Consider the following 13,471-nt stretch of genomic DNA (forward strand, 5'->3'; position numbering starts at 1 on the left):
CGCCGCCTAAAAGCATACGGGAATGACAAACATCCTTTTCAACGGGAGCCAAGAATCCTCAGCCAGGTTCATGTTTATTAAGCATTGATGCTGCGACTCGCTGTACACGTGTGAGCGCTGGGGTTGTTTTCACAGGAAACATTGCGGTGGCTGTTCAAATACATCTTTTTTTTGGGGGGGGGGGGGGGGGGGGGGTTACACTAGTATTTCAAATAGAAAGAATAAAAAAAAATAAAAAAAAGGATCAATACTTTGATCAAATCCTGATAAAGCATCGATGAAATATGTCAGAGTAAAATCAGAAGGAAGGTAACAACAACACGTTTGCATCAGGGGATTCCAGAGGCCGGAGAGGACAGCTGTTTCACCGGATCTGAAAGAAAAACAATAAAACGCAATGTCAGGGCTGAAATATCATGGTCAGAAATTAATGATAAATCAAGATACATCTGGGCCGCCCTCCGATAGGCCGATTTCAAAATTATTTTATACGCTAGGTTCAACATTGTAATGACGCATATCCTACGAGTTTAAGTAATAATCTTCAAAAGGCAAAGCCTTTAATAAGCTCGTTCCAGTAAAGACCCACGGAAAAATGGAGACAAAAAAAATTATTAATACTATTTGAAATGCTGGGAAATCTAGTCATGTGGTCTTGAGTGTTGTTGACCTTAAATCACAGCCCAGCCCTTCGCCATCTGATTGGGGTCATATGTCCTGAGCGCAACAACCAATCACTCCATCGGCACGGAAACTAGAGAGCGACGGCGCCCTCAGTGATTAACCCGACATACCTGCCACCCACTGCACCCTCCCCTTGAAATGATCTGATAAACTTGCAACTTTAATTCTTTACGTGTGTGTGTGTGTGTGTGTGTGTGTGCGTGTGTGTGTTCCAACACACTGGGGATCAATCGCAGAGTACCAACCACACAGAGCCGTTCATCCAGTTTGCCTGACAGGATCTTTGAAGTTTATCCTCCCCAATTATATTCTTTTTTTCCCCCCCGAACACAAACACGCATTTGTTTTGATTAATTTATACCCGGGTTTGTGTGGATTTATTTCAGCGCCAAAATAAAAGCCATATGTTTTTATAAAAAAATATTCTCAGAGTTCTTTCCAATATTGTAAGTTACGAGACAAGTAAAGATGATGCCTCTGGCCACGGGGCCTGACAATTTGTTTTATTCCGGCTTACGAAAATCTAAATATAGAGCCTCCAGGGGGAGTTAGGGGTGTTTTGAAGTTGGGTTATATGAGGTACTTCTCCATATCCCGTGGATTATTACCAACAGTAGATGGTAGATGGGAGCAGAGCAATGTCATACCTACACACCTCAGAAAGCCATCTATATCAGTTTAAATATGTGGAGGCGCGAGGCAGCGGGAGGCGCGAGGCAGCGGGAGTCGCGAGGCAGCGGGAGTCGCGAGGCAGCGGGAGTCGCGAGGCAGCGGGAGGCTCGAGGCAGCGGGAGGCTCGAGGCAGCGGGAGGCTCGAGGCAGCGGGAGGCTCGAGGCAGCGGGAGGCTCGAGGCAGCGGGAGCCGCGAGGCAGCGGGAGGCTCGAGGCAGCGGGAGGCTCGAGGCAGAGGGAGGCGCGAGGCAGCGGGAGGCTCGAGGCAATGGGAGGCGCGAGGCAGCGGGAGGCTCGAGGCAATGGGAGGCGCGAGGCAGCGGGAGTCGCGAGGCAGCGGGAGTCGCGAGGCAGCGGGAGGCTCGAGGCAATGGGAGGCGCGAGGCAGCGGGAGTCGCGAGGCAGCGGGAGGCTCGAGGCAATGGGAGGCGCGAGGCAGCGGGAGTCGCGAGGCAGCGGGAGGCTCGAGGCAATGGGAGGCGCGAGGCAGCGGGAGTCGCGAGGCAGCGGGAGGCTCGAGGCAGAGGGAGGCGCGAGGCAGCGGGAGGCTCGAGGCAATGGGAGGCGCGAGGCAGCGGGAGTCGCGAGGCAGCGGGAGTCGCGAGGCAGCGGGAGGCTCGAGGCAATGGGAGGCGCGAGGCAGCGGGAGTCGCGAGGCAGCGGGAGGCTCGAGGCAGCTGGAGGCTCGAGGCAGCGGGAGGCGCGAGGCAGCGGGAGGCGCGAGGCAGCGGGAGGCTCGTGTTCCGCATGAAAGAGAGCACGCGTAGTGGCTTAAGTGAAGACAGAAGGCACCCGGTTTCTAAATCCTTTAGACGGCGAGATTACGCCGATGATGAACGACGTGACGGCTCCAGAGGAGCTGTCGTAGCCTGCCGGAGGAGCAGCGATGAGCTCCACAGCAGGAGGCCGGCTGCCCTCGACTCGCTACTTCAGCGTGAGATTTAAGATTATGGAATGACCCTCGAGGGGAAACTGGGGAAGGAATGCAGAAGCAGGCTCTCACCGTATATTTGTCCCATTTCTTCTCAGGATCGTACGGCTCCCAGCGACTCGCGGGGAAGATGTGCTTGTTCTTCTCATACCAGCTCCTCAGCACCACTTTACCTGCATGAGACTTCAGAAACACGACCGGGTCAGCTTTTCAAAAAAGAATATCAAGTCACGTTGGAAGAATGAACTGACCGACAGAAGGCAACAAAGAAAACTATGGACTATAAAAATGGTTGAGCTTCAGAGTCATACCAGAGCCGTGAATGTCGACATTATCAAGAAACAGGTGCAGCAGTCGATCAGGAAATGAATGGAAAGACAAACGGACAAATTCCTGAATCGATTCCAGAAATCCATCCAACAATAAATAAAAGCAGATATATTATAAATCATCATTCGTAATTTGTAGGATCTCAGTATCGGGCCGTGGTTTTAATGCCTCTGTTGTGATTATAACTCATACGCGTGTCTACACTCGAGCCCGCAATGCAACCACCAATACATCTTGTGGTTATAGAAGCAGCTGTAAAACGTTTTATTTCCTAGAACCCCCCCCCCCCCGTTATTTTGGCTGCTTACGCCTCCTCCCTCCAGCATTTAGTCGACTCTTTTTCGAAGAATTGTTTGGTGATAAACGCATTCGCCCCATAAATCTTTCACGCGATAAAAGCTCCTTGTTTTGACGTTTCCAAAAAACTTTTATATAACAATAATAATAGCTTTCATTTTGAAGCAGCGGTAAATTACCAGGACTCAAACAGCAGGTCTCCGGTAGACCCAGCTTTCTTCCTCCCCTCCTTTTGTCCAGATTGTGTCCAGATGCGGTGCACACTTCACCGAGACCCTAAATCAATGCGAGCCAGGCCACCTCGGCACGTGGTCTGGCCGATCGGATCCCAACGTTGGCCTTTTTTCCCTGTCAAAGGTTTTTTTTGGGGAGTTTTTCCTGATCCGATGTGAGGTTCTGGGACAGGGATGTCGTATGTGTACAGATTGTAAAGCCCTCTGAGGCAAATTTGTAATTTGTGATATTGGGCTATACAAAATAAACTGAATTGAATTGAGATCGGATCTCGGAGCGCGCAGTTCCGCGTGGCGCGCATCGGACGACATCAAAGGTCGCATTGAAAAGACGAAGCGTAACGATCATTTCACTTTCTTCTCGCGCGGGTTCAGATCGACCACGGAACTCGGTTCATTTCCTACGGCGATGTACAATTAAATGGTCACCTCGTCTTTCTCAACGGTGGCGTCGTTCACCAGTCGGATGTCATCGTGGACGTCGAAGCTGAAGAGAGGCCCTGCGGGGGGGGGGGAATGAAGCTGAACTCACGGTGCTCCATGTATAGTACAGAAACAGATACTCGTGGTGCAATGCGTTATTGTTGCTTTCAAAACGTAATATATAAAAACAAAAACAGTGAATGGGCTGAAAGCGGTCGTTCACTTACCAGATTTGCCTCTGGCTTTGGTGACGATGAAGTCGTAGAAACTGTGGTGCTGAATGAAGAAGAGTGAAAAACAGATTAAACCCCTTCTCTACATTAGAATATCCTCATATATCTGGAATAAACAACAACAACAACACACAGAGCATGTCTTGAGGTATGTCGCCCTCCTATTTACAAATGCTCCGTGTTGTCCTGGAGGCCCTGACCACCTCCAGCCTAAACCCTCCAGCCAGGAAGGAAGTCTGGCTTTTGGTCCTTTGGCCCGACATTTGCTCGTTTTTTAAGGTTCATACTTGGTTTTTAGGTCTCTATGATAAAATGTTTACTTTTACGATGCCATAAGGATCAAAGAGTGCTCGTATTCACCGGTCGGTCTGGAACTCTCCGCTTGGCTTGTGGGTGGAGACCGTAGAGATGGAAGAGCAGAGCGGACGGAGAGACGCTTGAAGACATTTGACTTGTTCAAAAAGAAAATGTCTGATTGTTGTATTGGTCACGTCCTACTGATGACACAATGAGCTCATACGTCACGCCAGATTACAAGTCGGGTTCACCTAAGCTCCGTTTTGTGGAAATGAAAGCGGACCCCGATGCCTCAAAACTTCAACCGTTGCTGTTTATTTTTTATATATATATATATATATATATATATATATATATATATATATATATATATACTGCCTATTTATTACCAAAAATATCCGATATGTCACGTGACATAAGCAATAGTACCTCCATATCCTTCATGACTCACCAACATGAATTATTACGCACTGTGTGTGTATGAACTTCCAGAAGATTGGTATTTTCAGTCTTATTTTGATGCAAAGATCTGTTCACTAGCAGGAAGGGAGCACAACGGAGAGGTGAGAGCACAGTTCTGTGGATGAAATGGAGATGAACTGTGAACTGGGAGCTCGTCTCATTTCCTGCAATAATCCAATTGGCTTTTTGTCGAGGGGAGACGTTAGACGCCAACTTCCTGGGTTGTCCTCCAAATATAATATTTCATCTCTGCAGCACTTTGGTGTGGAAGCGCAAGAAAAACATGTTGTCCGTCAAAAAAATAAAATTGTGATCTGAATGTTGGTGGAAAATAACTGATAATCATTTTTGGTCTACTGGCACTTCACACACACACACACACACACACACAGAAGAGGACAAACGTTGTTTGTGTCGGGCCCCGGAAACCAAACTCTCCAAATACGTTATTAGGGAGCACGCAAGGAGCCATAAGTTAAAGAAATGATGAATGAATTCATTATTTGTTCCGCTATCATTTCTTTATAGAAATGTATTTATTTTCTGCTCATTTTAATGTTGTTTACATGCTGTGCCAGTAGAAGCATGGGGTGGAGGAGAAGGAGGTGGACATTGGGTCGAGGTGGAGTCTTGGGGGTTCTGTGTTTGGAAAACGTTTAGAGAAATAAAATAAATACCTACACACCTCTCTACACACACGTCTGGAATGTAAAGTCTCCCATCGCAACTAGAGAGCGATTCTTGGAATGTGAAGGTGTAAAATGAGCGACTGACACAAATGAAGTGAAACCAAACAAAGTCACGCAACAGCTGAGCCGTCAGAGCTTACGTGTGGGATTATCAGATCCTCTTTGATGTACATCAGCTGCTCCACTCCTGCAGACCTGCACACAGCCGGGATGAAGTCACATTCATTCACACATTCATTAAAAAAGAAAAAAACAGACGGCATTTTCCCGGGTTTAAAGCCTCCGTGTGTGGCAGACAGCAATGCTTGATGTTACCATGGCATCGGGATACGGCAGACGTGTGTGTGTGCGCGCGTGTGTGTGTGTGTGTGTGTGTGTGGTCTTTCTCATCTGCTCACCTGAGCTCGCTGAAGTCCTTTCTGAGGACCTCCAGCGCCCTCTGCAGGAAGTTCTGGATGGTATTTCCCTTCTTCATCTGCGGGCGAAAAATACACAACAAAGACGTGATGAGAACACGAGGAGAGTGAACACAGTCCACTCAGTTTATAGCTTGACTAAGGGAGCGGTGGGGAAAGTGGGCCGTCCCCCCTCGTCATCAGTGGCCTTCGTGGGGTTTAACGTCACCTCCTGTGGCTGTTTACAGACTGAAGGGTGAACCCGACGCGCTTTACCTTGACAGTCTTACGATGGCCAGAGCCGTCCCAGTAGCTGAACGTGATCTCAATCTCCTCACCTGCAGAAAACAAAGAAACGCCGCGTTATTTGTGCGCACGTCTGTGAGTGTAAGGCGGGGAAGCGGCCTCACAGCCGACACGTGAACTCACTCTTGATCTTCTCCTGTTTGAGCTCCCACTCCTGCCTGAGTTCCTCTCTGAGACGATTCTCCTCCTCCTGAACACAAAGCGCAGATTAAAAAGCAGCGTTAGTGTGTTTTATTAGATGAGCATTAATGGAATATTAGAGAGAGGAATCGTAACAAATGAGCATGTCTACAAATTTCAAAATGAAAACTTTACCACTGTATTGGCACCCGAGGGGTTTGGTTTTAGTCTTCTTCATTAACTTGTACTTGTAGTCACAGCCATTGAGTAATTAATAACCCAATGTCTTTGCCGGCTGTGATAATATAAATGCTTGTATATTGTTATAATGTTATGCTTTTGTCAGGCTACTCAAATTCAGAATAACACATAGAAGATGAGATTTTGTGTCTGGGAATATGCGGCTGTCTCGTCTTGGAAACAACACACCCGAATGTCATTGACTAGTCTCATCGGAATGCTGACTGGCCTTGCATGGCGCAGTCCTGTGGGATGAAATCATCCGCCTCCTTGATCGCTCAGCACCAATCAGAAATTAAGATGATGCATAACCTGTGACGAAATCTGTGTATGTAAAGGCCGGGTTTTCCAGTTCTGGGGAGAGTTGTTGTGACTCCCCTGGTATTGCAATCTCAGCCCTTATGTTTTGCTTGTGATCAGAGAAATAAATCTACCAGAACGAGAGAAGTTGTTGGCTGAATTGATCCAAAGGCTCTTCCCATGCAGACGATATTGAACAACGCTAACACCTGACAACCAATAACACAAATAGTGGCCATGTGTGTTACTATTTTGCCTAGGGGCAAATCTTAATTAAACTACCTCAATGTATGACTCAAAGTCAGAGGCGGAACTATTAACTTCCACAGTCTCTCTTCAGTTTGTCAGTTATCAAGTTCATTACGATACTAGTGGAATAAAAGCAGTCGGCTGGAGTTAACCCTCGATGGTCCTGATCGGAGCATCCCGAGTAAGGTTTTTTTAGCGACCTACTTCTTGCCCAAAATCATGGCTTGGTTTGTGTGCGTGCTGTTTTTGTTCCCGCAGCTTGACGGATAAAAAGTGACCTTTAAATCCTCCCGACCTTCACAGTTCCATCTGCAATGAGACGACTCACTCGTAGGAATAAAAACACTCCAATCTTATTTCAGCTCACAGCTAAGACATTAGAGCCAAGTAGGATGGTTTCCCCTCTCAAAATGAATAAACGAGTAAATAAAAGAAAATTAAGCAGCAGAGTAATTCACGGTCGCCTCACCTCTCTGTCTCGGTCCGGAAGGAAACTTGTGTCCACGTCTGGATTTTTCCCCAAATACTTCTTCCTCGCTGGACAGTCTATGAGACAAAGTCAAACATCTATGAGACAAACTTCTTCATGACGATGTAGCATCTGTAACAAAAAACAGTGTGAATACGACCAGTTGTTTTGGGGGTAGGTGTTACTGTGGGTATTATTATCACTGCTCAGAACATCTCACTATAAATAAGCAACAAAATGGCTAAAATGAAAAAGTCACATCTGAGCTTAAAAGCTCAGGTTGGAAATCTTCAGAAACGTTCATGTTATATTTGTTGATATTGTCATTACGTTCCGAATCAATAAATCAAATGCTCTGAGAAAAGATAAATCTAGGGTCTGTCATAATGACACTAATCAAAAGAAAAAAGCTTGAGCGAGGCACTGCATGCGGCTGAATCGGGTCCTCTGTGCTCCCCGATCACTTCGTGCTTTAACATTCTCTCACACAATACTCACAGTCCACCTCCTCTTCCTCCTCGTCGTCATCATCGTTCTCCTCTTCCTCCTCCTCCTCCCCCCCTTCTCCCTCGTCCTCCGGGTTGAACGATAAACTGGCGATCTTCCTCTTCTGCTCCTCCTTTCGCTTCTTCTCCTTCTGCTTCTCGAGTTTGCTGCGCACATAAAAAGCACGAGAATGTGATGGACGACCAAAAATATAAAGTACCACAGAAAAAAAGACTTTAAATCCCTCCAAAATCGTAAAAAAAATGGGTAGAAATTAGTCCAGTATTGAGCAAAAGCCCTGCGGCGACGGCAGCCGCTATAGAAGTTGCAATGTAAAGTCATTTACATCCACAAAAAAGTGCTTGTTTTTGTTGCTTCCGACAGGCTCAGATTGTTATTACAACATTATGATTTCATGTGTTTTTATACACTATCTCTAAAGCTGTGACTGAGTAATATTCCAGGCCTATGTGCTGTCCTCTTTGTTTACGTCTCCATGCTTCCACTGGTAACCCCGTGTTCAACGTCACATTGCTATGAATTGTTTGTAGTCCTCTTGGGCAAAGTGGGGTCAATAAAGTGCTCAAAATGTCTGCGAGAGAGCCCTCAAATAATCGAGGATTTGACAGAAGTACAGACCTCAACCCTCACGAACTTCACAGGAACGCGTCTCAAAGAGTCCGTGAGTGAGGAGACTGGGATTGGGCCGTGGTGTTCCCGTGGGTGGCGGAGAACCCCGGAGGAGGGATGCCATAAAGAGCGGGACCTGTTGCTGCTCGATATATATATTCAGCTTTCACAACAACCACGACAACAACCACTTTCCCTGAACGCAACGTTACGCTGCCCAATTGGCTAAACAATCGTGTCCCCATGTGCCGGCTACAGTTTCCATCCATTTAAAATACAATCTGCAAGATTTGCGGAGCATCATTTTTTATTTTTGGTGACTCACAGCTGGAGCTCCTTGGACTGCTCCTTCTTGGCCAGCTGTTTCTCCCTCTCCTTCACCAGCGCCTCCTGCTTGGCCTTCATGTCATTCAGCGTCACCAGACCTGACAGAGGGACACACAACTAAGTCAAAACATCCTTGTGTGTGTGCGTGTGTGAGACAGAACACAGTCAGCAACTTAACAGGAGCATCGTGTACATTAATAATACAAATATGAGTACACCTGCACGTGTGACTGTACGTCACATGACGTAAAGGGCCCACGTGACGCGCAGCAACAGAAGCAGCTCACCGACTGTGCTGGACTTGAGCTCGGCCTCGACTGCGTCGTAGTGAGCGGAGAACTTCTTGTCGATGTTGGACTTCACCATGTTGTCCTGCGGAGGGTCAGAGAGCAGGCAGGTGGGTTATTGTTGTCCCGCCATGTCCTTAACGCAGTAAGAGTGACTGTGCGGCAATATTATGAGCTTTATTTAACGAAACGGGCCGATAGTCTGTTATTATGGTCGACTTGTTGAGTTTTTTAGTAGCTAACGTAGTTCAATAACACAGCAACCGGCGTCTCCTTCACGGACGGAGGTCGCCGACCGGCTAATTGACCACAGTCACGGGGCTAATAAGTTACAATTCAGGTTACAAGTATTACGTTACAAACCTCTGCAATCTTTAGCTTGAGCTGTTCGAGCTGCTCTCTTTCCTTTTCTCTCTTTTTCATCAGCTGCATGGCTCTCCCAGCCTCGCTGGCAGCGCCTTTGTACTGCGCCATGTTGCTTTCTCTGCGCGCTGTTGTGAAGTTTATTCGACAAACAACAAAGAAAAAAATCTAAATTCTGAAGTATTTAGTAGTAGATTTGTTTTCTCCTACTTCCCAGAACTGTGAAAGACAGACCTCCCGGCACACCACAACAATAAAAATGGCGGCGACCGAGTGCATGCTGGGTAGTTATGGGGAAAATATATATGGTGCCTTCAGGATACCTCAAGAAACCTCGGAATTGTGCTGACCAACATCAACAACCAAACGTATTGATGTACAATTTGTATATTTGGATTGTTCAAATCACCAATGAAATACGCATACCAGAAAGACAGCCATAGAGCTTAAAAGTCTGTTAACCATGTTTTATACAATGTAATGTTGTTTTGCTTGATAAATGAAAACCACATTTTTACACACTTTATTTCCATCTGTGCAAGCATCTGTAAAATCCATTCACATAATAGTACAATAGTAAAATAATAACAACAACAGTAATAATAATAATCATAATTATACAAATAATTTGTATGAATTGGCTTTATATAGAAGACATTTCATATGGCATTCACATTATGCAGAACTATGCCAATTAAACATCTAAAAAAGACACAATAACTTCACACGCTCATTCACTCACTTACCCACTCATCCACTCACTCACTCATGCACTCCCTCACTCGATATCCCTCGTCATGTCTCACGTTCACACAGTCTCTTTGTCTCTCGTTTGATGCCCGTCCTTGTCCGACAGTGAAATGGCGATCTGACTGCAGCAGAGAGCGAGAGACGCACAGAAGGGAGAGATGAAAGCATCCACAGCGCACGCGACCAGGGAGCGCACGCAGGGAAGGAAGGTGTTGCTGAGCTGGAGGAAAGGCACCACGAACCTACAGAGCAAGAGAGCAAGGAATCTGTCAGGACGTACATCGAAATATGTATTACTCATTATTTTGAAGGTGAACTATAGTGAGGCCCTTGTCACCTAAGGTCAGGTAGGGAGTAGCGAACGCATGGAGTGCGCCTGTAGGTCATTGGACTGTAGGTCAGCGATAACAAGACTCCAACTTCAACCAACTTTTGTAGAGATTCAATGTGAAGTCGATGTGAATCTTCATCATTCATCATTTTGTATGTCTAAACTTCAACAAAGCTTCATCAGTCGAACAATGAACATAATCATTGACTGCAGGCCCGCTCATAACCTGCAGCCATACGCGACATTGGGAAGCACTGAGCAACGAGCTATATTCTGCATTTAATGGCTGAGTGAGCACCTGACCATCTCAGAGACATTAATGTGCGCGGCATCAGGGAGCGTTTATCGTACCAGACGTGTAGACAGGCGACAACAGCCAAGCAGACCCCACATAGGAGAGCGAAGGGCACGGCGAGCAGCAGGGAGAGGCAGCGGTACGTCCAGATACGAGTCGTCTCGAAGCCGGCGACGCTGTGAAGCCACACCTGGTCGATGCTGCGCAGCGTGGCCGGCTCCGCCAGCACGTCGCTGACCTCCACCTGCAGGCAAGAGAGGGAACGAGAGAGGGTCCAGTCAAGGCAGTTTATTAGGAGAGTTGACGACCGTTAGCTCGTTTGTTGCCCTAAGTTAGCTTTTTTTTCATTTTCATTTCCAAGGTGTGCAGAGACCTGAAAACGGAGGTGCAAGAAAATTGCTTAGTTCTCAGCTCGTCATGAACTTTGATAAGATAAGGGATGGTGTATTTTCCAAAAAGGAGCATAAATATAATCTAAATAAAACCGGGCCTGAAGTAGGACCCTGGGTTACACCCAACACGGCCTCATACCTGAACGCCTCCCAAAACAACACAGATATGACATCAACATTGTGAAACGGATACTGGGTTAGATTTAGGGAAGGTTAGGGGGTGACGTAATTATTATTACATGACATAGTTACGTATTAATGTACTTAAATAGTACACAACTTTTATTAGTTCCTACGCCTACTAGAGCTCGCACATAACAAAAAAATGTAAACACGAGTTGCAATAAGCTGCTTGTAGAGACGACCAACACCTTGTTGGACGTTATTTGTGTTGAGGCTCGAACGCATGAGAAAGCGGCCGAAGTATATTATTTATTATATTATTATATATTAACTCAGCTGCCAACACTACAGAGAGAGGGTGGAAAAAGGGGACGTGAACCTTCAGGTGCTGGTTGATGCCATATGGGTCCCTGTCGACGGGACGGGTGGGTGTGGGCGTGGGCGGAGCAGGGGCCATTGGAGGGGCCATTGGAGGGGCCGGCAGTTCGGGCGCTGGGGTCGAGGCTTTGGACGCAAACTCCGGGGGAGGAGGAGGCGTGTTTATCTGCTCTTCGTCGCTGTCATCGTCGATCTTGCACTCCACCAGGCAGTCGTCGCTCACCATCATCATCCTCGCCGAGGGAAGAGAGAGGCACAGGTTTGTTTCCACGTGCAGAGAGACGGCGCCACAGACTGTTCAACACACACACACACACACACACATCCTCCTGCAGCAGGCCTGTAGCGTGTAACAGCGAGCCGAGCACTGCCACCTGTTCTTTAGCCCCCCCAAAATAAGAAGCCGCACCAAAATCTGTAAATAGCTGCTGGTCGTTTTCAAAGCAAAACGGGGTTATTTATATCTTGAGACGTGATTCAAAGTCTTGAGAGACTTTGAATCCACTCGCATGCATTCGATTTGATACCAAATGTGCATGGACCGAGGTGTAAAACTGTAGTTGCGACAGTAGAACGGATGAATGGTGTCTGACTTACCTTCCTGCTATCCTAATCCTGTATCAGAGACGGAGGCCCGAGCACAGACACAAGGGGAGCCCTGAAGTGAGAGCTAATCTGAAGTGTCAACGAGATCCGTTCTACCGCATAATCACAAATGTCCCTCAGAGCTGAGCTGGCTCATGAGAGTTCATATAGAAGCACACACACACACACGCACACACACCAGAAGTACGAATGTGTTTCAGTGCTTCTTATTCTGTGTGTGTGTGTGTGTGTGTGTGTGTGTGTGTGCGTGTGCGTGTTGGGTGGGAGGGTTTATTTTAGGAGGAGCAGTTGGGCCAGAAAAGATCAAGTTACAGCACTCGGGTGCCGTCACGATACAGGAATTTAAAACAATTAAACACGCATCAACAATACAGGAAACAAGTGTGAATTCAGACTCATGACTTATGTAACTGTACTTGTTTGTGTGTTTGTGTGTGTGTGTGTGTGTGTGTGTGTGTGTGTGTGTGCGTGTGCTAACGCTGCATGCTGCTCTAAAATTAAATCTGTGTGTTATAATGTTGCACCATGTTTTTAAGGATTAACAGGTACTTGAAAGTATATTTACTTAAATATCTATTTTTTTCTGAAAATAATCGCTCTCCTTGCACTTACAGTGCAGCTTTGACTCGGCAAGATCTTTATCAAAATCCATTCACTTATAATAAACTTTTGAAAGTGTCCTCTACCCCGGCCGTGCCCGAGGTTGCACTGCATGGCTCCTGGGCAGTTCAAATCAGAGTGCATGTATCCTTCTTGTGTCTTTTGAAGTGGGCAACACTTTCCAGCATTTCGCAATAAAGAAGCAAAGAGTTGAGAAAGATCTAGATTGTCTTATTTTTAAACATGTTAATAATCATCTTGAGATCTCTCAGATTTACCATCAGATGTTCCCCGCAGACTGGGAACCACTTCCCCGAGCATAATCACTTCAGACCATAGACTGTAGAACTAGTCACCGTGACGTTGTCCACTGGCTTGTGGACTGATGTTTTGACGGCGGTCAAAACTCAGAAGTCGAGGCATCAAAACATCAGTCCGAGGCGACTGTGGCTCAGTGGTGAGCAGGGTCGTCCTTCAATCTGAGGATCGGCGGTTCGATCCCCGACTCCACTAGCCCATGTCGATGTGTCCTTGGGCAAGACACTTAACCCCGAGGTGCTCCCGTAGCTGTGA

The 13,471-nt window shown here is 46.8% G+C and overlaps 2 protein-coding genes across 3 annotated transcripts; both read right to left on the bottom strand.

Annotated features, from left to right (window-relative positions):
* Positions 1-35: 35 nt before the first annotated feature.
* Positions 36-9,698, bottom strand: fam50a (family with sequence similarity 50 member A). 2 transcript variants are annotated; one of them, XM_034537735.1, is made up of 13 exons: positions 9,424-9,698; positions 9,061-9,145; positions 8,772-8,871; positions 7,829-7,983; positions 7,331-7,407; positions 6,076-6,142; positions 5,923-5,984; positions 5,650-5,726; positions 5,392-5,446; positions 3,798-3,846; positions 3,577-3,647; positions 2,360-2,470; positions 36-373 (listed from the first exon to the last, which is right to left on the bottom strand). In XM_034537735.1, exons 1-13 carry the CDS (start codon positions 9,532-9,534, stop codon positions 365-367), a joined length of 1,029 nt encoding a protein of 342 aa, XP_034393626.1. In that variant the 5' UTR covers positions 9,535-9,698; the 3' UTR covers positions 36-364. The 2 variants fall into 2 exon arrangements, with proteins under 2 accessions (XP_034393626.1, XP_034393627.1); XM_034537736.1 differs by lacking the exons at positions 36-373; positions 2,360-2,470; positions 3,577-3,647; positions 3,798-3,846 and adding an exon at positions 4,437-4,677.
* Positions 9,699-10,016: 318 nt separating this feature from the next.
* On the bottom strand, positions 10,017-11,933 carry zgc:158296 (uncharacterized protein LOC791212 homolog). Its single transcript, XM_034537737.1, has 3 exons — positions 11,694-11,933; positions 10,856-11,043; positions 10,017-10,415 (listed from the first exon to the last, which is right to left on the bottom strand). The coding sequence occupies exons 1-3, from the start codon at positions 11,922-11,924 to the stop codon at positions 10,232-10,234; spliced, it is 603 nt and encodes a 200-aa protein (XP_034393628.1). The 5' UTR covers positions 11,925-11,933; the 3' UTR covers positions 10,017-10,231.
* Between the last annotated feature and the right edge of the window lie 1,538 nt (positions 11,934-13,471).

This window comes from Cyclopterus lumpus, chromosome 7 (genome assembly GCF_009769545.1).
Source record: "Cyclopterus lumpus isolate fCycLum1 chromosome 7, fCycLum1.pri, whole genome shotgun sequence".
NCBI classification, from domain to species: Eukaryota; Metazoa; Chordata; class Actinopteri; order Perciformes; family Cyclopteridae; genus Cyclopterus; species Cyclopterus lumpus.

What these genes read in the sequence shown, in the direction of transcription:
- zgc:158296 (XM_034537737.1), bottom strand. Translation starts at nt 11,924, where the DNA reads ATGATGATGGTGAGCGACGACTGCCTGGTGGAGTGCAAGATCGACGAT. An exon ending in GCATCAACCAGCACCTGAAG is followed by an intron (nt 11,044 to 11,693) that starts GTTCACGTCCCC and finishes TCTTGCCTGCAG; the next exon opens with GTGGAGGTCAGCGACGTGCT. An exon ending in GTCGCCTGTCTACACGTCTG is followed by an intron (nt 10,416 to 10,855) that starts GTACGATAAACG and finishes CTTGCTCTGTAG; the next exon opens with GTTCGTGGTGCCTTTCCTCC.
- fam50a (XM_034537735.1), bottom strand. Translation starts at nt 9,534, where the DNA reads ATGGCGCAGTACAAAGGCGCTGCCAGCGAGGCTGGGAGAGCCATGCAG. An exon ending in AAGGACTTCAGCGAGCTCAG is followed by an intron (nt 5,447 to 5,649) that starts GTGAGCAGATGA and finishes GGCTGTGTGCAG; the next exon opens with GTCTGCAGGAGTGGAGCAGC. An exon ending in AGGATCTGATAATCCCACAC is followed by an intron (nt 3,847 to 5,391) that starts GTAAGCTCTGAC and finishes TTCTTCATTCAG; the next exon opens with CACCACAGTTTCTACGACTT.